A 24,917-nucleotide genomic window follows, 5' to 3' on the forward strand; every position below is an offset into this window, starting at 1 on the left:
TGTAGTGAATTCATGCTTATTATTACATATGAGCGGAATCTACATATTTGTGAAGTGAGTGTTTCCTGAATATTTTAATGTTTATTTGAGTAACAGTGGCTTATACAGTTAAATAAAAAGTTGAAGTCTCTTCTTTTGTCGTATATGCCTGTTTCCTATTTATTGTTATTTATATATTTGAACACTTTTAAAGATCAGCAAAAAAAATTTAAAAGAGTTAATGATGGAGGAGATAACTCTCCCCCCCCCCCCCCACAGAGGTAGATCCGAACCAGAGTCCCCTTATAGTCAAAGTCTGACAGTTAACCAACTATCCTAAATGAGTTTATCAGCAAAGCTGTATGACAATATAATTTTAACAAAGAGCTTTATAGAGCCACCGTGTTATGATATATTACTATCTTTGTCACTCATAGCGGCCAATCACGCCATACCTATTTCTCCCATGCTCAAATCTGTTCCTTATTGAGCAAAGCAGATAATAAATCCATCTAGAGCAGGCATCTTCAACCCATTGCTCGTGAGCACCATGGTGCTCAATGCTCATGTCCGATTTGGTGCTTGCGAACACTTGATCAATGTTCCAATTAAACAATTTGTACAAATTGCAGTTGAGGATTGAAATCATCCTGATTTCATGCATTGGTATGTCAAATTTTCCGTAAGGGTGTTCTTTTTGTGATGGGTAAAGGCAGTGCTCGTGACTAGAAAAAGGTTGAAGACACTGCAACATTACCTTGGGCCCCCCCCCCCCTGTGGAATAGTCCTAGATCTAGTCATTTTGAAATCTTTACTTTTAATTCACCTCCGAGAACTGGTCCGCTGTAGATTTTCGTCGAAAAGCTGCCATTGTTTACATATCTGTATTGCCAGATTTAATGTCATAATTGTATTTTTATTCTGAATAGTTATGTAAATAGCACTTGCCTTTCTACAGCAGAAGATCGCGCATCCTGATTCGATGGTGAAGCAGGGGATGATGGGAATGGCCCTTTAAATAGCGGCAGTATGTTGGAAACGATGCAAATGCATCTAGTCACAAATGCGCTGAACTGCTCTAACTAAGGCGTTTCGCCCAGTCAGGTGCACGCCGAACATGCTCTCTTGCATCATCATGAACCATTGATTGAGTAGCGGACTTAGGCACGGCTCCGCCTGGTTGCCGATCGCCTCTACCAACATCATGTGCTAATGGTGGTCATCAGATTTCTTCATATGGCTGCTACATTACTGATCGAATTGGAACACATCGATTCTACTGGTACAGAAGTTCCTTGGAGATGCCATTGGCCGCCCGTTTCCTGATGCCGCGGTGACATCATCGAGTGATGGTTGGGACGTACCTCTTAATTGAATCATATGACTCTTGTGATGGTGGTCCGATGCAATGTAATTGGTGAGACCGAAACTTTTTCTAAAAACTGTTGCTAAAAGAACTTTAACAAAAAATCTAATATTTATAACCAAGTTTGAATGAAATATTATTTGTGAGCGATCTGATCTCGGAATGTTAAAATAAATGTTTTAAAACAAAAAATGCGTTAATTCATTCTTGTCATCTGTGGTGCAATATTGCAATACATAAAATAATTAATTGAACCGGGAATGCAACCTTCTTGCGTTGCAACACCTGATTTAGAGTGTGTGTGGGAAGATTTCAGTAGCCAATTGGTGTACACCAGTGTTTCCCAAAATGGGCAATATCGTCCCGGTTGGTGATGGAATGGTCCAGTGGGGGCAATAAAACCTGGTTTAACATAGGATTCTATAGGTTTTGCTTATGTGGGGGGGGGGGGGATGAGAGAAAAACAATTTCTGAAGGGGCCAATGGAACAAAAAGTTTCAGAAACTAGTGTACACCAATGCTATAAAACATTGCGTTATCCGCATGTTTCAATTTTGATAAAAAAAATTACTTAAAGTTACTTCAAGTTCGGGCTCTGTCTTGACAAGCAAAGAATGGTGGGTCAGTTCAAGAGAAAGTGTTTTTTGGTTAGCGAAAAAATTAAAATTTTGACAGAATTTGATAAAAATGTTAGACATACCTAACAAACTTCTATAAAGCAATTTTTTCATGGCTCGTGACTATTCAGAAGTAAGTAACAGCAACCCACAAGAAAGCAGCTTTTAAAATTTTTTTTGAGTGTATTTATGCTCCTGATCAGTTTGACACAGATTTAACTATTTCCTCAATGGACAACAAATAAAATTGTCAGTTTTTTCAAATTCATTAACTCTCTTACAGCCGGTTTTTTCCCCTCAAAATAGACTCGTCCAAGTTTTGACTAATCTTTTTTATTTTTACCTTTTTTCTCTTCACTTTTCTATGAGACAAACTTGTTTCAGGTCTTCGCCTCTAATGTGATCTTTCATTTTCTTCTTCATCTTTCACAAATCAGAAACATACCCATGCTCCCTATCTAGGTCATCTTCAGCCATTTTGGACTTTATAGAGTTAAATCAGTGTTCGACTGTAATATGGTGAAGTACAGGCAATTCAGTAAAATTTTTACCCTGGATCACTTCTTTTTATACAAATACAAAGCCACAACAGGCAAAATGTCCAACAAGGTGGCTGACTGGCTTTTTAAAAAGACACATATTTAATGTTTATCTGCATGCTCTTTTCTAACTAGATTTAATTCACATAAAAATTAGTTTCTTCTGAAAATTATTCTATCCAATGCATTCATAGTTTGAATTTTACAGACAAAACTTTTTTGTGTTTTTCGAAATTCTTACCCTTGATTTGGCACCCTTCCTATAGTGACAGCTGCACGAGTTATTACGAGGAATTGATTAACACACTGGTAGACTTTGAGAGGAATTTTATTATCAAGATAATAAGTGTGCCAAAGCCAGTCGGGTGGATCATATTGACCATTCGCTTCAAGGGTTTCTGGAATGGGTAAAAACATGATGGTATCAACATGAGATGTATCACTTTCTAATGGACCAAGCAGACTACCTGTATATGTGAAATGGCCAAAAAAAGGAATCGCTCAACTGTAGGATTTTGGTTAGCTCTCGCACACCTCCTCAACCAACATTATCTTTTGCATAAGCAGTACTTAGTGCTGTATCGTCTTAATTTCAGCAGTTTATTGCGATGGTACTATTTGTCTAGTTACAGTATACTTGAAACGTGAATGATACCAGCATGTGTAAATATTTCATAATCTGCCAGTATCAGATACACTGTGATACTTAGCTGGGAAATTGACTATTGGTATTTTTTTTTTAATCTAAGAAATAACTTGTTCAACCTGTGACAGTAATGACTAATACATTTTTAGAATGCTCACTTCCTATCTTAAATTTGTACCAAACCAGTTTATGACTCTTGCCTTATTTCATTGGCTACACACATTCTAAAAATAAGAGGCGGTTATCATGATGTGACTAACGGTCGTATTCACAGATAGAGTTTAACTGCAATCGCAGGTTAAAGAGTTAGCTATCAGCACGGATTGGTTAAAATCCCAAATTTTACCAATCCCTTTTGATTTCTAATCCTTTAACCTGTGATTGCAGTTAAACCATGTCTATAAATACAGCCGTTAATTTGTAATTTTAGTAAATGACTTGAATTTTTAATATATTTTGTGTTTGATGTTTAAAATACTCAACATGAGTGTATACTGTTATTTAGGATGAAGTTGCACATACGTTAACAGAGAATAGAGTGCTTAGAAATACGAAACATCCTTTTCTAATAGTAAGTGATATGAAGGGCATATAAATGAAGTTTTCTGCTATTGCACTTTTTTTATTCATGTGTCTAATTTTGTCTGTCTTTTTTTTCTGCTTTGGAACATATAGTATTTTACTTCATTCAGTTGCTGTAGTTTGTCAGTGGTACATGTTTATGGACACAGAGGTACAACAGAAACTGTGCTGGGATTACTTCATAAATCATTGCTACTACAGGAGGTCCCCTCACCAAGCGGTTAGTACACCAACCTCTTGGTGAAAGATATGAAAAGAATGAGTCATTTAGAATCAGCTATAAACAAGGATCTGGTCTAATTACCTTCCTTATATAGAAAATGACTGATAAAACTTTATGGTTCAAGTTATTTTTATCAGTGGCAGTTGTGGTTAAAAAAATTGCTTAATTTTAGATTGTTTTGCCATTTCATACATAACTGAATTCAATAAATGACAGGAACTAGGGCTAATGAAACTTATGAAGGTGCTCATTCGTGAGTGGAAACCATATATGCTTCTTCATTATCATTAACTTGATACCATAGATTCATGGTTTTGTCACATGTTGGCTGTAAAAAAAATTTGTTAGCCTTCTTCCATTCAAGTCTTATTTTCTTAAATGCCTATTCCCAAAATTTGCTGCCTATTTGAACTTGCTACTATAAGCTACGCTTCTCTTAATCTTCCCCCTGTAAATACTCCTCTGCCTGGTGTCATTGGGCAGATTTATGGTTTTTCCACTTATGGGGTATACAACTTTTTCTGCCGCCCTCCAGTTTTAGTCAGATTTTGATAACTACCAATTGTCCAAATCTGAACTTGCCACTGTGGGCTATATTCCACTTAGCCCTTTCCCCTGTAAGTGCACCTCTGCTAAACACTGAATATGTGGATCTAATTTTACAAGTTAATCGAAAATACAGCCCCTGTTGAATCTTGGACAGGCATAAAATGAATGGGATGTTTAATGAACAAATTCTCATTCTTTAGAGTTATGATTTAAATATAATGAGTGAAATTAATCAAATTTTGCCAATGTGCGGAGTGGAATCCAATTATGTACCACAGTAGAACCTTGTATATCCAAACATCAATTTTTCCAAACAACTTGGTCAACCGAACACCTTTACAACCAAACTCATTTTCAGTTTCTGTATGGTCAATGATGCTCAACAATTAGTATTTTCTTGGAACTTGAGAATCATCTTATCTCCCAACTCGATAGTTTCCTTCTATTGTACAATAATCCACTTCCAAGCAATTGTACATGTTGTACCTGTGAGCTATAGATATAAGAATGGGTGAATCTGGTTGCAGTTTATGTAGTTATAAACAATTGGCAAGCAAACAAACGCGTGAATGGGAGCAGATTTAGCTGCCATCTTTTTTTCTTTTATCTGACGAATTAATCTTAATTCTATGAGTGCTCCTTAATGAGCGGGAGGAGTGCACCTTCTTGACAACAAAACAGTTCTTATCACTGTTTTGCTGGGGGAGGGCGTTATCATTTGTTGCTGGATTTCAATTTTTTTCCCCTTGCGTTATCGAATTAGTTTCAAAATTGATTTTCCAAACTTTTCTCTTTTTTGAACACTTTTCAGTCCCAATGTGTTTGGATAATCAAGGTTCTACTGTTTTTTAAATATTTTGTTTATTTAACCGCTTCGCTCACAAGCAATTGGCAAGAAATTTGGATGATCTCTGTTTGACAAATCAGCAATAAATATGATAAAAGGTTTGATAACCTTGCTGTAACATAATGACATGTTAGAAAAAGGAAAGGGAAAAAAAGTAGAAAAGTAAGAAAAAAAACAAAGGAAAATGGTATTACTATACTCTCTCTTATCTGTAATATGTACAGATAACAGATATGAAGTACATTTCTCTTTCACCCTCACCTACCTGTTTTCTTTCCCCTGTTATGTACATGTATATAGTACAACCTATTTAACCTTAGAATAGTTTTCCTCCTCATCATGGAGATGAAAAGAACTACTTTTTTTTTTGTAGGGTTGCAACAAAGTTTTGTGGAGGTGAGGAGATAAGAAAGAAAACAGATAGACTTCTATGAGTTTATTCCATTGGTGTTTGGACACAATATTACGTCCTTGATCGTGAAGTGGTTAATTTTTGAAAATCAAAAGTGTCCTGAATTTTCCAGCCCATTTAATTAATTGAAAAAGTCAAATTTCAAATTGTTTCAACAAGGATAGACTACTATTCTTGTTGAAACAATTTGGAATTTTTTGTAGTTTTTATAGTTTGTTATGTAAATTCTTCAATGTGAATCTTTTCATTTAGACTTTTAATGCCATAAAAACCTGTAAGGTCAAGCTGCATTAAACAAGTTATCAAATTTTTTCATTTACATTGCAAATCAATGTTAATTGCTATAATTGATTTATTAGATAATTTCATACGTATTTAATTAAAAAAAAAACATTCACCCTCTTTTTCTCAAACTTCAACCATGAAAGAACTGCATTTCTATATGAGAAAAATGACTGGGCAAATGATTAAAACAAATAGGAACAAAATACATATTTATGAACTTGCTCATCTTTACATACCGAACAGAAGTGGGTTCAAGTTAAAAAGGAAAATGTAACCATTACATTCAACCGAAGGATTATCCGTCACGTCGGTGCATCATTTTGTGTCTTTCTTTGTGTGTTTTTCTTCGTTCTCATGTGTTTTACTTAGATTTTTTTTTATTTTTGGGTCATATATTCTGTGGTGTTTTCTTTTTTTTCTAGCTCATCTTTGGATTTGCGAGATAAGTGGTTTTTTTTTTTTTTTGCTCTGAATTTTTTAAATTTTCGGTCAATTTAAATTTTTTCTGTCATTCATTTTCAGTGTACTTTCGCCAGGATTGTGACCTTTTCTTTTTGTCGATAATCAATTTTTTGTGCCATTTTTGTGTTCTTTCCTCGTTTTTTGATATATTTTCGTGAGTTTTTGGGCATTAGTGATTTTGGGCATTTGGGATTAGCGAACGTTTTCCCGGGTATTCCCCGTAATTTTCTGTTTTTTTTCATTTTAGGTCCTATTGTTTTAGGTTAGTGAACAGATATAGTTAGCTAGTTTTAATAAGTATAAATTGTACTTTGTAGCTCAGTACTTTTTTTAGAGTGTGTAGTATTCTTTTATTATATATTTTCTTCGTGATTTAATGCATTCTATTTTACTTAATTTTTTTATACAATCTCCTACGTATGTTTGGCATTGTAATGTATTTTACGTTTCTTTTTTTATTTCTTGTTAACGTTTCTCATTTTCCTATTTTTAACTATTATTATCTAGTTTAGCAATAGTGTTAGTATACCTCGACTAGTGTTGTGTAGAGCTTGCGACGGGAGATTTCCCTTGTCTAAGGGTATAGGAGCTGATAGTTTCAATTGTAAAGGGTGCTTGGATAGGGCAAGGTTGGAACTCGAGGTCGAAGTCTTATGGGAAAAAGTTAGGGTTTTAGAGGGCCTGGTTATAACGGAGCCTCTTGTCGTCGAGCCATCTATTGATGAAAAAGCAATCTCCACAAACAACGACAGTTTAGAAATGTGAATGGGTGGTCGAGGTAGAAGTGATAGGTAGTGATAAGGGTTTAATCATCTGTGATTCTATGGTTAGAGAACTTGGGAACAGAGTGTGTAGGGATTTTCTGGGTTTCAAGCGCTGTTGTCTTCCTGGGGGGAAGATTGGCAGTGTTCGAGACGTTTTTCTTCGCTGAAAGTTGCCCATGTGGGTGATTCTGTGGGTGGGAACGAACAAATCAGGTAGGAGCGAATATTAGTGAGTCTCTGTCAGAGTACCGGGATTTACTATTATCCGCAAGGAAGGGGGTTCAGATGTGGCAGTGATTCCAGTGCTGCCAAGGGGTAGTAAGGGGGTATAGGAGTAGGATCCACCAATTCAATATAGGCCTGAAGGACATTTGCTCCTCACTTGGGGTCACGTTCTTGGAGCTTCCCACATTTACCGATAGGTGGCTTCATTCGTATGAGATCCATCTAAATAACAGGGTGGTCTGGGAGGTTTACGATAGTCTTAGGTTAGGTTTTTTACTCCCAGACCACGTAGTCTGGAACGTGGGTTAGTTAGTGATAATCATAACAGTACTGACGGGGAATTACCCACCTCTGACTTGGATGGCTTCTCGATTGACACTAAATCACTGGGCAAATTAAAATGTGTGCTAATTAATGCCAGGAGCTTTGGTAATAAAGATTTTTTAGAAACTATGATGGTTGTGTAGGGCCTGGATCTTATAGCCATTACTAAACCTTGGGCAAACAATGGGGATGAATCTTTCTTACACATCTTAGCATATGATACTTTTTTGAGAAATAGATCTGATAGGAAAGGGCATGGAGTGTTGATGTACGTGAAATCATGTTTGAAGGCTAGAGAGTGTAATGTGCAGAGAAGTGATATTGAAACTATATGGGTTGAGCTTGAGAACAAAAGATGTCATAAACTTATTGTTGGGGCTTGTTACAATCCACCAAATAGGGATCCAAATTACATCGCCAAATTTCATGATGAAATTTCCTACATGTGTAAGCGTTAGAGGGTTATCATACTTGGGGATTTCAATTACCCAGGTATTGATTGGGAGAACTTCTCATCTGGAGATCAGTATGAAAGAGACTTTCTTAAGTTGGTGCTCGAAAATTTTTTTTATCAGCATGTGTCAGAAGCCACTAGGGGCACTGCTATTTTGGATTTATTTCTTACTAGTTCTGAGGATTTTGTGGAACATGTTTCGGTGGGGGAAAAGTTTTCTTAAAGTGATCGTGTTGTCAGATTTCACTAACTTTTCCTTGGGTAAGGTTGATTACAAAAGACTGGTTCCTTGTTTTTGGAGAACTAACTTTGATGTTTTGAGAGGAAGGTTAGTGGAAGTTTTCAAAGACCGGTTGGAATCAGTAGAGGGGTGATAAGTCAATGGGAAGAATTTAGTACGAAGCTATCTTCTGTTTTGCACGAAGTTATTCCCTTTGTTCAAAAAAAGCGTGTTTGTACATCGCACTCCCTATGGTTCACTGATAGTGTGCGTAACCTTTATCTTAAAAAAAAGAGCATTCAGAGTATAAAAGTGGACGAGGTGACCTATCATTGTTTACTGATAAAAGAAGAGTGTTGAAGAAAGCGATAAGGGATAGTAAAAAAAGTTGAATCTGGGTTGGCAGGACCCAAAATCATTTTTTCGATACGTCAATAATGGATGTAAGGGTACAGTTGGCCCCCTCTCGATAGAAGGGTCTAGGTTAGAGCAATGTGGACATGTGTAGTGCTTTCAATGACTTTTTCTCGTCAGATTTTAATGGAGATAATGATATTAAACATATGGTTGTCAATGGGGTAATAAAATCCTCAACGATATTCAAGTGGAAGACATGGAGGTCCTGAACCTTCTAAAAAATTTATGTGCAAGTAAGGCACCAGGACCAGATGATATCTATCCCAGGGTCCTCAGGGAATGTGCTAATGAATTGTTGGGGCCACAGTCGCACAGATATATAGGAGCAGTGTTGCTGAGGGTATCGTCCCAAGGGATTGGAAACTTGCTAATGTTGTTCCAATATTTAAGAAGGGTAGTAGAGAAGCTGTGTCCAATTATTGTCCAGTGTGTTTGACGAGCTCCCTCTCAAAAATTTTGGAAATTATCATCGAAAGGCAGTTTGTGAAGTGGATAGACGAGAATAATGTATTGTCTGAAAATCAGCATGGGTTCAGGAAGGGGAAGTCATGTGTAACCAACCTCCTTTGCTTCTATGATCACGTGACTAAGGCTTTGGGTAAGAGCAAAAATGTGGATGATGTTTACCTTGATTTCCAGAAGGCATTCTATCGGGTCCAACATGTTAAACTCTTGAAGCGTTTACATGAGATTGGGGCAATTTGCTGAATTTAATAGAATCGTGGTTAAGAGATCATTCTCAATGAGTTATGGTGAATGGGGAATTCTCTGGTTGGACAGGCGTCACAAGTGGAGTTCCTCAAGGAAGTGTCCTTGGCCCCATACTTTTTCACTTTTTATCGATAAACTCAATCAGGGTCTCGATGGGATTACTAGCAAATTCGCAGATGATGTGAAGTTAATGAGGGTAATCGGGAATCAAAGCGATAGGGAGTCGCTCCAGATTGCAGCATGGGCAAATGAATGGAGCATGGCGTTTAGCGTTGATAAGTGCATGGTCACTCATTTTGGTTCGAACAACCCACGGTTCTCTTACGAGTTGAATGGTGTCACTATACCAGATGCAACTAGGGTCACCGATTTGGGAATTCTCCTTGACGAGCGGCTTAGGTTTTCTGAACATTGTTCATCGGTAGTCAAAAAAGCAAATAGAATGCTTGTGGTCTCGTTTTCAAAAATGTCTCTTCGATTTCTTCTAGAGTAATTCTTCCCCTTTTTCTAGGCTTAGTTCGTACGGGACTGGAGTAGGCAGTAAGGTTTTGGAGACCATACCTACAGAGGGACATAGACTTGGTTGAAGGGGTGCTGAGAAGAGCTGCGCGTGTCTTTATTGGAACGAGGTTATGGTGTCGCAGGGAATTTTTCTCTAATAGGGTTGTTAATAAATGGAATAGCTTACCCCCGGAGGTAGTTAATTGTAACATAATTGACACGTTTAAAAAGAAATACGATAAATATGTTGAGGTAAATATAAGTTATAATGTATTTATAGTTATCTTATTCTGAGCATTGTATAGTATTTTATCATGTGTATATATTGTTTATAATTTTAGTTTTTAATTGGGGTTATGTATTTTTGAAATATATGACATCCATATTTGTTGTGGGCATCTTTTGCTCATCCACCTCGTTGGGCATTTTGCTTGTTGTGGCGTTGTATTTGTATAACTGAAAAATGGCTTTTCTATGGGGTATTGTCTTACACTTGCCTTTCAATATATAGAAAATGAAATGCACAAAAAATTACAAATAACACTACAGTATACTGTAAGTTAAAATAAGGAAAAATGTACTTGGAAAAATATGTAACATGAAAATGTTTTGATATATGCAAGTACTGAAGTAAAATAAAACTAAAATACTGGTTCCACTCTTAAAATGTAGGAAAATAATATTTGTTCATCGTAATCTATATGCCCTGATTACAGTATTACCTTATTAAATTTGGGATTTTTTCAAACTAAAAATCAGACTATTTTTGTTGTCTATCACGGAAAAACACTTGTATGATTGAAAGTTGCATTTGTTTTTGAAGTTGTATGTGATTACAAAAAGGTTCTAGCAAATTGAAAGCTTTTGCAAATGTGGTGGGAATTTTTTTAAATTATATCAACCACATCTCTATCTCCTCATACATTTCCTTTGCGATGTTTCTGAAATTATCGTGTGTTACTACTCAGATCATGAAACTTCCATTCATTCATTTTAAATTAAACTAATAACTGCTTCCTGTTTTACACTCTTCTGAAATGTAGTGAAGCCAACCATGCAGTCTCTAGCAAGAACGAAAATGTACCACCTTTAAAATACTTGCTATTGTAGCACAAAGATAACAAATATAGCTAACCATGATATCTTTTTCACAGAAAATCTTTTTAGACGCTGTAAAAGCCTTTTTAGGGAAAAAAAGTGAAATCAAAACTTTCTGCGATTCGTATCTCATTCAATTGAGGTCTGATACAAAATGAGTTTCATAAATGAAAAAGTCATGTAAATGAATAAGAAATATTATTCTCCTGTATGTCTTTGGCTGGGAGTGGAGAAAATCATCTTATCACTGAGAGAAATGTATAAATGAGGGGGGCCATTACTGTATGCAAAGACCGTGTCTACTTAATTATGAAATAATATTACCACTACAAACTTCATAATATAGAAAAATTAAACCTTATTATAATTGATTGAAAAGCTCTGCAAGAAATGATGTTTACTCCAAGTCTGAAATGTTTGGAGACTCCACCAATATTAAAGAAGATTAGGATATTATCAGTTTTTATAGTTTCATTAAAGTAAGTTTGTCTTTTTAAAAACAACTTCGAATTAACAGGGTTTGCTTGAAAGATTTACAAAAACTTTGTTTTCAACAAAAAAAAAATATCTGTGTTACTAGTGGCTACTCTGATTATATATTCATTCTCGTCTTGGTCGCAGAAGTGATTAGACATGCATTTATCACGCTCTGATTGCGATGCAATAGCTGTAGTCGTAGTCTGCCTTCGTAGCTGGGATCATTACCAAAGGTGATATTGTCTGTGCCATCTTGTGCCATTTTGTGATTTTCTGTGTTCTCATGAGATTTCTTTATCATGTTTATTTTTTAATTTTTTTGGACAAACTCTTCTGTGTTTTCTTTATTTTTCTAAATTTTCTGTTTATTACACTCATGTCCATAAATTGAGGATAATGCCAGCTCTGGCAAATAAAGGTTCAGAAACAAAACAAACGTTACTTATTCATAAAGCCCATTTATTAAACAAAAGATAAAGAACAAAAACGATGATGTATGTATGATACCATTCATAAAAACTACGATTTTTGCTCTCTGGAGCAATTGTAAAAAATATCTCCTTTACAAAAACTTACTATTACATGGTTGGTATGATGGTTAATACATTGTATGTCTCACATGTGATGAAATACAGTCCGTACAACGCCTAAGCATGATGAGTATCAAATTATCGATCTGATCTTGGGGAAGATCACTCCACTCAGCAAGCAATGCTCTCCGAAGTTCCGGTACACATGTAGGAGGTGGTTGACGGGCTGCAACTCGTCGGCCAAGCATGTCCCACACATGCTTTATCGGATTCAAGTCAGGTGAGAATGCTGGCCATTCCATATGGGTTATATCCTCAGATTCAAGGCATTCGTTTACGATGTTTGCTCGGTGAGGACGGGCGTTGTCATCCATAAACACAAATTCTGCGCCTATGGCACCCCTAAACAAATGTACATGTTGTTCCAGAACGATGTCCCAATAAATTTGGGCTTTCACAATTTGGTTCCGGTTTGAACATGCAGATCTGTTCTGGAACCCAGTATAATTCCACCCCAAACGAGCAATGCTGCACCACCGTAACGGTGTCGTTCAATGATGTTGTCTTGGTGGTAACGGGTACCTGGCATTCTCCATACGAAAGTCCAACGTGAATCAGACTGCAAGCTAAACCTGGACTCGTCGGAAAACATCACACAAGCCCACTGTGACGATGTCCACATTGCATGTTCTCTACTCCAGGCTAATCGCTGCCGACAGTGAGTTGCCGTGAGCGGAACACATCTGACAGGCCTGCGAGCATATAGACCAATATCTCCCAAATGTCTGTACACGGTTTGCCTTGAAACTGTGGTACCCGTGGCTGCAGTTAGCTGACGAGACAGGTTGGATGCTGTGCTCCGTCTGCTTCTTTTGGCAGTTACTGCCAAATACCGGTCTTCATTCGGCGTTGTAACTCAGGGGCGACCTGTATTGTAACATGTACTGACATTTCCGTTATCTTGGAATCATTGCCAAAGCCTAGAGATGACACTTTGGGCAATTCCAAGTTCCTCGGATACTTCCATCTGAGTACGCCCACATTCCAGGCGGCCGATAATTCTACCACATAAAAAATCATCCACATGCGTCCTCTGTGTCATAACTATTCGCTTATGGCACTGAGTGCCTTACAAAACTCTTGTGAACAATTTTACTTCTTTGCCACCATTTTTTATATAACCCCCTCTTACTCTCGTCATTGTGACGTACTATCGGCATCATCTGGTGGCTTCCTGAAATTTGCATATCATTCTTGCAGATGTGTGTGATAATTCTACAGGTGAAATTTTTACTTTAGATTTCGATTTCCGTGTGATTTTGAATTATCCTTAATTTATGGACAGGAGTGTATTTTTTTTAAGTTTGATTTCGCCACCAGAATTTTAGGGCAGCCATCTTTGGATTTGCCAGATGTGTGTTTTTATTACTCTCTACTTTTTTAGTTTCCATTGTGTATTTTCTCTCTCAATCGATTTTAATTTTTTTTCTCTCGCTTTCATTACATTTTCATTGTACTTTCGACAGGTGTTTTCCATTGTTTCTTTATTGAGAATCAATTTTTTCGTCCACGTGTTCATATAGGAGGGAATATCTGGTTCTTTGTTGCATTTTGGTGTTTTTCTCACTTTTTAATATACGTTTCAGGTTTTTTTTGGTTTTTAGTATTAGCAAACAGTGTAGACTTTTTTCTTGGGTATTCTCAGTAATTTTTGTTATTTTGATTTGGTCCTAATTGTTTTAGTTTTAATAAATAAGATAGTTTGCTAATACTAATAAGTATAAGTTGTATTTTAATATTTTTAAGGGGTGTTTTGTATTCTTTATATATATATATATATATTTCTTCATGATTAAGGGTTGAGCATTGTTTTACTTTATTTTTCATATAATCTCTTATGTATATTTTGCATCGTAATGTCTTTTAGGTAATTTTAATTTCCTTTAACATTTCTCACTCTTCTATTTTTAAGTATGAGTTATATTGGTTCTTATCTAAATTTAGTATTAGTATGCCTTAACCTCGATTAATGTTGTGTAGGGAAGGTTTCTCTGGTCTAAAGGGATAGTAGCTGATAATTTCAAGCATAAGGGTTGTTTGGAGAAAGAAAGGTTGGAGATCGAGGTCGGAGCATTACAAGAGTGTGTCAGGATGTTGGAGGGCTCAGATATAAGAAGCTACCTGTTGTCAACGATGAAGCAATCTTCACAAACAACAACAGTTTAGGGGAGAATGGGTGGATGAGGTAAATGAAGGTAGTGAGAGTAGTGTAATTATTGGGGATTCTATATGGTTAAGGGAACTGGGAAACAGTGTGTGTGGACTTTAAGGGTTTCGAGCACTGCTATCTTCCGGGGGGGGGGGAAATAAATGATATTAGAAATGTTTTTAATAGGTGAAAAGTCCTTGGGCAGATAATCATATGGGTGGGAACAAATCAGGTAGAAGCGAATATTAGTGAGTCTGTTAGCGTACCAAGACTTGGTATCAGATGTAGTAGTGATTCCTCTACTGTCAAGGAGTAGTAGGGAATATATGAGTAGGATCCAGCATTTAAACTCGGCCTGAAAGACATTTGCTCCTCACTTGGGGTCAGAGTTTGTGTTTGGTGAAATAATATTATTATAATTTAGTAAGAGACAATTCCAGGTTGTGGTGTCATAGGGAGTTTTTCACTAATAGGGTTGTTAATAAATGAAATAGCTTACCTCCGGGGATTGCAAATTTTAACACAATTTATACGTTTAAAAAGAAGTACAATAGACATACTGCAAATCGAGAAGCTATCCATACTTAGATAAGATAACCATATTTTTATGAGCAGTGTATTATATATTATTAATTTTTTTTTTTTGTGTGCTTTTATATTGGGTTGCTGTATTTTGCTTATTTGACATCCATATTTTTTATGGACATGATTTTTTCAGCCACCTGAATGGGCAATTTTGCCTGTTGTGGCATTTGTATTTATATCATGGAACTGGGTTAATTTGAATTTTTGGATTATTGATGTGACTTCTGTTGTTCAGCTAATGAATCAAGATATACCGTCAAATCCTGTTTTAACAAATATTGTTATAGCGAAAATCTCGTTTTAACAAACACTTTTCTAATTCCCCAGATAAGTTCACATAGGAGCAATGCAAAAACCTGGAATTGCTTTATAACGAAATTTCGCTATAACAAAGCGATTTCTCCCATCTCTTAGAGTTCTTTATAACAGGATTCGACTGTATCATACAAAATTTGAAACATTTTTATTGTCATTAAGAGCATGTAAAATATCTGGAAGTACTAATTGTAATATATTAATGAGAGTAGATTTCATTGGCAGCATGAGAATGATTTCCAACATCTTGGAAAAAATTTCATAATTGATCATGAACTGTTTCTGTAAATCAGACTTAAATGGCTAAGAAATTCTACAGTGATGCTGATTCTAAAGCAAAGGAATAATGTAACAGATATGATCAAATATTAATCCTATGTGAATACTGATTATTAAGTTTCAAAGTCATTTTACGGATCTGGTATATTTGATTAATCAAAAAGAATCACTTTGCCGGAAACTATAGAAAATATTCACAACAAGATGAGGACAAATAACAATTTATAATACACCTACATATGTTTCAGCACTCATGTTCGGCACTCGATGCCGTTATCAATGTGAAAAACACATCCCAATGAAAAACGTAGTCAGAATGAAAGAGCATATGGGGTGGTGAGAGTTGTTTCCTTCACTTCAGTATTTTTCTTACCAGTTTTGACATCATAGCTGTTGCCTTTTGTTGATAGTGACGCCAAAAGTCCAGCTTGGCCCCTTCGAATATTCTTCAAATGTTTTTTCAAAATGAAAATGCGGTAGGGCAATGGAATGGAGGGTGTTGATTTTGTGTCATTTACTAATTGTTCTTGAAAAGCCTTTATGTAGGCACCCTCAAAGAAGTCTAAAAGAAATGGTGATCAAACTTTTTGGATCACCTTAGCCTCTGCAAAATTGAATTTGTGGTTTTCACTCCAGCAGTGTAAAGTTATTGTGGATTTATGGACCTCTTGATTTTTAACATACCTCTTATGTTCACTTAATCTAAATTTCAGAGAACGTTTGGCTTGATGTAGCCTTGGAGACAATCTGTGAACAGAATATAATAAGTGTCCCATTGTTTGTTGGTGAGATGGAATCTTTTGTGGGGCTAAGGCGAAAATTCTTGAGTGGCAATATCGCAGAGCAAAACGTCTGTATTGTTATTGAGAGTTGACTCTCAATTTGTTTCATTGTTTTTCCGTGTTAAAACTCCCATCTATGGCAATAGCAAGAATGAGTCTGAGTTGCTGATCTAATGAGACATGGTTGGAGTCTTTCAAAAGCTCTATGTACCTATGATCGAAAAGCTGAAATTTTTTGTTTGGGTAACAGGATCTTTGATGTGGAGGCAATGAAACGAAAAATGGTTTTCTGTACAGGAACTTCTTGTTGCAGCTTATGAATGAAATAGATCACTACATACAATTCACAGCAGAATTTGAAAGCAACAAAACTCTACCATTTCTAGATGTCTTGATGACCAAAAATGAAGAAAACTTTCAAACGTCGGTGTACAGAAAACCATTTTCCGTTTCATTGCCTACACATCAAAGATCCTTTCACCCATACAAACAAAAAATTTCAGCTTTTCGATCTCATTAGAACAGCAACTCGGATTCATTCTTGCTATTGCCATAGATATGAACACGGAAATGGTTAAGAAACCTAAAACCAAGTCAACTCTCAATAACAATACAGACTTTTTGGGCTAAGATATTGCTGTCATACCTTTCAATCCATTTCTCTCTGCTAAACTCGAGCAGACTTTCAGTCGTTTTCAAATACAGGTCATCAACTAGCCACCCAAGAAGATTCCATCTCACCAACTAAACAATAGGGCACTTATTATATTCTGTTCACAGATTGTCTCCAAGGCTACATCAAGCCAAACGTTCTCTGAAATTTAGATTAAGTGAACATAAGAGGTATGTTAAAAATCAAGAGGTCCATAAATCCACAATAACTTTACACTGCTGGAGTGAAGACCACAAATTCAATTTTGCAGAGGCTAAGGTGATCCAAAAAGTTTGATCACCATTTCTTTTAGACTTCTTTGAGGGTACTTACATAAAGGCTTTTCAAGAACAATTAGTAAATGACACAAAATCAACACCCTCCATTCCATTGCCCTACCGCATTTTCATTTTGAAAAAACATTTGAAGAATATTCGAAGGGGCCAAGCTGGACTTTTGGCGTCACTATCAACAAAAGGCAACAGCTATGATGTCAAAACTGGTGATAAAAATACTGAAGTGAAGGAAACAACTCTCACCACCCCAAATGCTCTTTCATTTTGACTACGTTTTTTGTTGGGATAATGTGTTTTCCACATTGATAACGGCATCGAGTGCCGAACATGAGTGCTAAAACATATGTAGGTGTATTATAAATTGTTATTTGTCCTCATCTCGTTGTGAATATTTTCTATGGTATATTTGAATTTGATACCCAAAAAATATGTCGACAAATAGGCAAATATACAGAAAATATGAAACTCCTTAGAAAGAACTTGTATTTTGAGTTTTGTATTTTCTTATATATTTGTGTCATTCATTGGTGATTTCTGAGTATTATTTGGCAAAGTTTATCTACTCTTCCATGAATTGAATAATTCAAACTTATTTGCAGTGACTTTGAATTAACCAAGTTAGAGTGTATTTCATATATACATTATATCCTATCTTTGTTGTATTTTTCAGTCTCTGAAGTACTCATTCCAAACTGCTGACAGGTTGTGTTTTGTTATGGAATATGTAAATGGAGGTGAACTATTTTTTCACCTATCGCGTGAAAGAATATTTTCTGAAGAAAGAACAAAATTCTATGGGAGTGAAATTCTTCTTGCTCTGGATTATCTCCATAACCAGGGTATTATTTACAGAGATTTGAAAGTGAGTATTAACAGTTTTATGAATATTAAAAACAAGACACGAACACCTAGACTTCCCAAGTTGTTTGGCGAAAGTTTGTTTTCTTCATTTTTGTCCATTGCTTTACCTGTTAACAAAAGTGGAGATGGACTTGAAGTTCTGGGGGATAGGGGGGGGGGCTGAGTGATGATATCAATATGTATATACACATATGTAATTAGGTTAACCTCATGCACTTTCAATGTTAGGGATGGTTCATCCTCATGCATGATCCCCTGTATCCCATGGTTGTTCAGCTATATATTCTCTGAAGTGACATGACCGCATGTCTTGTCCCAAGAAGTCTTTTGAAATAAGCACAACAGACAAAAAAAAACATGGAATCCTGCCTTCATTGGTTAATATAGGGTTACATCACCATAAGCTCTAATCATAATCTTGATTTTTTTTTTTTTTTTTTTTTGGCATGCCATCAATATGGGGCATGATGACATCCATATCCAGTTTTGCCCAATCTGTAAACAACTGTTTCCACTGAGCAGTCAAATTTGGAGGATTTTGTCTCTTCATAACAGCCTGTTCTGACATATCCCATATTCAGTGTTACTTTCTCAATAACACTGAAACAAGGTGAGTTAATAGGCGAGGTAAGATGTGAGATATATACCTTATGTTCTGCAAACCAATCCTTCAGTTTTAGTGGACAATGGGTTGTCTTATTGGGTTTAGTCATTCCAGTGGAGTTGTCTTGATATTGTGGATCCGGAATGCTCTTGTTCACAATTGTCTCAACAGTATCTTGGGTCCTTGAAAAGTGATATTTTGCAGCCCCTTTATCTTTCTGCTGTGGTCATAGTGACTGACCCACATTGTGAGGACCCAGGTTTGAAGCCCACCATCGCCACAGTGGTTTCTGTGGTTCCAAACTTGAGGCACAAATGCAGACCTATTAAAAGTCCTGTTAAAAAGTCTCACCATAGAGAGCAGCAGGCCTACAATGATACAATTATTCAACCATTACACTTCATAGTTATAAAAACTGATGACAGATGGCAACACTACATATAATAAGCTTCACGTCAAGTTCACAACATTCACACACACATTCCAACATGTACCAATTTGTTAGAGGTTCCACAGAGGAATGTGGATGAGGTGCATGTGTGGTTTAGTAGTCCCTTTACTTGCTGCTGTGGAGGTTGAGTGGTCATAGTAATGAACTAGCATCGCATGAGGACCTGGGTTTGAACCCCACCAGCACCATAGTGGTGGTCGGCTGAAGTTGGTTTTCTGTGGTTCCCAACTTTGAAGAGTGAATGCAAGCCAGTCTCCCCATTAAAGTCTTTCCCCAGAGAGCAACAGCCCCACATTGGTATAAATATTCAATCATCACACTTCATTCACAATTTGAAATATAGGTGGCAGCACTAAAACTTCACACACAGAACTATATGCACTCAGACTCATAGATACTCACACTTATGACTCAATCCGTAGTAAATTGTCAATTTTGATAAGACCAGAGTTGTGCTTGGTTTGAAAGGAAGCCCTTTCACCTGGCTGAAAAGTAATAGCCCGCCAATATAAATAAAACATTTTTGTAAAATTGTAGTTATCAGGGACCCCTCTCCTAGGCTAAGGTAAGTCTATGCATTAAGATGACCCTGGATTCAGGCAGAACTAGATATATGGCAACATTTCATTATCAAAAAGTTAAACGCAGCCCAACTGCTTTCATACAATTAGATACTTTAAATAAGGGACTTGTCTTAGCACTTGGAATACAGGCCCACAACATCATATTTCCCATCATCTTTCTACACAGCCTTTTGCACACATGCTCAGTTGGAGAAGACTCCATCCTTCTGCAGGACCCTGGAGTGACCATTATGGGAATCCAGGCAGAACTTGGATTGTCCGACTATATGATGTATCGTCACTCTTAAGTGGTCCAGTATTGTTGAGAAATTTTATAATACTTTGTACAAACACGAAGAAAGGGATTGGAACAGAGGAAAGGGAACAAGAAGAGAAAAGAAAATAGAGCAGGACGAAAAGAAAATCGAACAGAATTTGTACAAGTAGCACCTGTGTTAAAAGAAGTAGTCTACAAGGCTATAAGATTATGAAAAAATGGAAATGCCCAAGCGGAAGATGGGATTTCAATAGACATTGTTGAAGGAGCAGGAGAAGAATTTTCCAGTATGCTAGCTACTTTTTTCACAAATTGACTCACAAAATCGGATGTGCCAGAAGATTAAAATAATCCAATGATGGTTCTTTGCAAAAAGGGCAGAAAAGAGGATATCAAGAATTATCTACCAATCAGTAATTTATAAAATCTTCACCAAAGTGCTGACATATAGGCTTGAATCCACATTGAACGCAGCCCAACCAAAACAACAGGCAGGTTTTCGAAGTGGATTTAGTACAATGGATTGCATCCAAACAATAAGGAAACTCATGAGACACAAAGAATAAAAATTACCATTGTGTATGGCCTTCATTGAGTTTGAGGAAGCGTTTGACTGTCTTCACATCTGCTGTTGTTAATGCTCTAGATGTAATTGGGTAGAGAAGACTTATATCATTAAGAAAATATATGACAAAGCAACTGCAACCAATCGTTTGGATGAAGGGAAGCAAAGATTAAACTTGAAAAAGGAGTCTGAAAGGATGATACTATCTCACCAAAGCTATTTACCGCTGCTTTAGAAGAAGTATTCAGAAAACTGGATTGGGATGAAAAAGGAATTAAGATAAATAAAGAATTTCCTCAACCATTTGCGTTTTGCCGATGACATCATTATTATCAGCAGTAATCGAGACGAACTAGAAGAAATGATACAAGAACTGGTGTGAAGGCAAGTATTTAGGTGGGTTTGAAAATAAATCTGCAAAAGACTGAAGTTATGTTCAACTCCTTTACCTTGAAGAAGATCCTGCTTAACAACACAGAGATAGATGAAGTAGAAAGCTATGCCATAGGTGCCAATGCTTCTGATTTACCCGGAAGCTTTTCGATTTTTCAGCCTTATTAAAATCTTCCGGTTGGAAATCTAATTCTTCCGATTTTTCGTATCTTCATGGAAAAATCCCTAAAAGTCCTCAAATTGAGCTCTGTTTTAATGGAAAATACTATTCCAGTCCTTGCGATTTCAGGCTGACCCCTGTTTTCTCAGGAAAAATATGGGGAATCAGGATTTCAAGTAAGAAATCGGTAATTGCCACCAATTACGATGAGTAAAGCAAGCAAAGATGTGTCCCGGAAAAACAGGATTTATATATATGGTCACGCTTTGCAATTTTAAAAAGTCCCCTGTTTTTCCCTTTTATTTGTTTGACGTGTTTTCTTTTTTTGATGCGGAATGTGTCATCACGGGATAAACTACTTATTTTTCAAGTCTGTGAATTGGCACCTATGCTATGTATACCTGGGACAAGAAGTTACCATGGACAACAGAATCATTAATGAACTAAACAGAAGAATCAGGATCGGATGGAATGCTTTTGGCAAAAACTGGAATTCTGAAGAGCCACATGTCATTATACCTGAAAAGAAAAGTGTTAAACCAATGTGTGCTACCATCAACCATCACTGACTTACAGAGCTGAAACAAGGACACTCACAAGCAACACAATACAAAGGCCTAAGAACACAAAGGAGCATGGAAAGATGCATGTTAAGCATCGCAAGGAGAGACCAAAAACAAATCACTTGGATAAGAAGCCACTCAAAGTTATATCATGGAAAGAGTTAAACATTTAAAATATGGGAATGGGCTGGTTGAATAAAATGGAAAAATTTAGGAGACCTTCATCCAGCAGTGGATTGGAAATGGTTGATGATGAAGTGGTCCAGCGTGTCTGTGTTGTCTAACTCATTTCAGCTGCTTTTTCTTTTTTTATAACAAAGTCTGATCCAGGCTTCAGCCGACACAATCACACAGAGGCAATAGAACTTGATTTTAATACAGGGCCACTTAAGAGCATCATGGTCCCCCCTGCCCAATTAATTTTTCTAGGGCCCTATCTCGCAAATTCTCGAAAAATCCAACTACTCATTTATCTGAGGCCCCCTCTTCTCCTGAGTCCCCTGGGTCGTGCCCGTGTGAACCCATGCGTTAAGACAGCACTGCTTTAATGCATTGATTAGATATTGTATTTTAACATCAACTGCTTAATAGAGCAATGACTTAAAATTCCATGAAGTTTGTGCAATGCGACGGATAGGAAACATTGAACATTGAAGTCTAATGACAATTTTAATTCTTCAAATGGATGGATGGTTGAAAAGTTTTTTGATGGGTGAAAAAATATCACATAAATTGAATTAAGTGTAAACAAAAAATATTAAAAAATTGCAATGGAAAATTGACACTTTATGAAAATTATTTTAAGAAATGGAAACAAAATACAGGTTAATAATATTGAAAGTTGAATAATATCAAAACTCATTGATAATGTCAAAAGTTTTTTATATCAAAACCTTGTGTCATCCAAGCATGCCCGAAATCACCAACTGTTCCAAATTTAAAAACACTGTCCTCAATTTTTGATTTACTTATTATACATGCACTTAGTTCAGAAATTTCCCTTCAGATACACATTAATTTATTTTTGTAGCTAGAAAACTTATTGCTGGATAAAGATGGACATATTAAAATCGCTGATTTTGGACTATGTAAAGAAGATATTAGTTATGGTTCAACAACTAAGACATTTTGTGGTACGCCAGAGTACTTAGCCCCAGAGGTATTGTATTGCTGCTGTTTTTTCCCCCTAAAGTTATGAAATGATTGTATTCAGAGTCAAACGTCTTACATAGTTGAAGTTTCATTATCTAAATCTTCTAAATTATTTAAATTTCTAAAAGAGTGGAATACTTACTTTAAAGTGAGTTTTTTGTAGTTATTGTCCATCGCGCTACTCGTAAAAAAGGGTAATAATTTTGCTCTAGTTTTAGAAATGCTGCAAGCAAATCGGAATTTTCTGATAGTGTTATATTTCTTCCAGATAGAGCTATTTTGCTTTAGCTGTGAAGCATAGTAACTCATGTTACATTAGAAGACTTTTTTTTTTACAAAAGCCATTTTTTTCTTCAGCTCAGTTTGCTTTTAGGGTAGGTTTTAGAATGGAGGTCAGCCAAACTACAGTCAACACTCGTTTAGACAAACTTGTACAGACTTGAACAATTAGTTCTTAAATGGGAAACATGGTTTGTAAATCAGAGGTTCACAAAATCAAGCATAGACAACATATTGTTTTGAAAAACATAGCAGTTTATATGTTGTGTCTTGAAGGTTCTTCCATGCTAAACTGTTATTTCAACTGAAGTATTGTCTGAGGCTTTCATGGCCAGCATTCAATGACTTGCAAGTGGTTTCTGGGCTATTAGGCTATGGTCTAGGAAATTTTCTTCCTAATGTTTCTCCCACATCTGTGGCAGCATCTTCTGAGGTTAACCGGACGTAGGTCTCTGCGACAAGTGAGAAACGCTTCGTACATCAATTGTCATCGATGTGTTCTCTATATGCAATTCTGAGGCTTGATCAGCAGTAGAATAACTGCATTGGCTGTCACCAATTGAACTGATTGACCTTCCGTATGTATGGTAAATAGCCTTTGGCTCAGAGTTTCTGATCCTCTTCGTTTATATTGTTTTTCATGCGAGTTTGTATGGCTTTCTGAATCTCTTTTATCGTATAACCGTTATCTTTGAAGACCTTCTGTAGATGGTTCAGTTCTGTGTCTAGATGTCGCAGCTCACAGTTGCAGTTAGCATGATTCACCAGTGTCTTTAGCACATGTCACTTCTGTCTCGGATGATGATTGGAGTTTTTGTGGAGGTACTCAGGAGGCCTTCAAAGCTAATGGTTATATGATGAAGATTCAAAGAGCCATAAGACCCTGCATGAAAAACAACATCAATGAAGAGAATCAGGAACCCCGAGCCAAAGCCTATTTACCATACATACGAAAGGTCATCAATTGAATCAGGAGAGTTTTGGAAAAGTTCAATATCAAGCCCATTTTCAAACCCACCAGAAACTTAGCACAATCGCTATGCTCTGCAAAAGATCTGAGAGACCCGCTTTGCATGGCAGGTGTTTACCTGGTTCTATGCTCGTGTGAAAAAGTATGCATAGGAACAACAAAAAGAAGTACTGCTACAAGAATAAAGGAACACCAGAGAAGCTGCCACCTAGGAAAAAGGGGAAGTTCAGCCATTGCAAAACATGTGGGAAACTAGTCATAAAATTAAATTTGAAAACACAGAGGTAACATCGTCCGAGGTGCACTACCATGCTCGTCTTCATAGAGAAACCATTAAAATATTCGAGCAACATAACATAAATCAAAAGGAGCAAGACAATGAAGGTGTATTCTACTTGGATCCTGGTACTTGATTTCCATACAAAGAGTGAAAGACTGGATACCAAGTAGAGATGGAGATCTTTCATCCTTTGTATTGCCTCCTCTTTTTCCTTATCTACATTCTAACTGTAGTCAGCCAAGTACGAGATGTGAATTGGCTACATCATGTCAGACGATTATTTTCTTTTAGGTAAAGGAACTGCATCAAGAATCGGGCATTAGCAGCTGTGTTTTCTTGGCTGGCATCTTTAGTGCTATTCAGGCCTCGTAAAAATTTCATTAAAAGTGCCATGGCAGCACACTCAACAGCTTCATCATTGCAGTGTTTTTATTACATAACCATTGTGTGCTT

General features: G+C 36.5%; 1 protein-coding gene across 6 annotated transcripts in view; it reads left to right on the forward strand.

Moving 5' to 3' along the window:
• The window catches only part of LOC149072965 (RAC serine/threonine-protein kinase-like), a 75,456-nt gene that overhangs the window by 40,400 nt on the left and 10,139 nt on the right, over nt 1-24,917 (forward strand). For 4 of the 6 annotated variants that reach the window (XR_016194492.1, XM_089247049.1, XM_089247047.1 and 1 more), the window contains exons 7-9: nt 3,653-3,718; nt 18,017-18,208; nt 22,814-22,942. Coding sequence is in view for 5 of the 6 variants with exons in the window: in XM_089247049.1 (XP_089103175.1) it covers nt 3,653-3,718; nt 18,017-18,208; nt 22,814-22,942 (387 nt within the window). In the remaining variant the exon portion in view is untranslated. The remainder of the gene's footprint in view (nt 1-3,652; nt 3,719-18,016; nt 18,209-22,813; nt 22,943-24,917) is intronic. The other 2 variants (XM_089247051.1, XM_089247052.1) reach the window with 1 other exon arrangement.

This window comes from Pholcus phalangioides, unplaced genomic scaffold (genome assembly GCF_987345545.1).
Source record: "Pholcus phalangioides strain wild (caught in Gottingen) unplaced genomic scaffold, Ppha-v1.0 ptg000017l_1, whole genome shotgun sequence".
Taxonomy (NCBI): Eukaryota; Metazoa; Arthropoda; class Arachnida; order Araneae; family Pholcidae; genus Pholcus; species Pholcus phalangioides.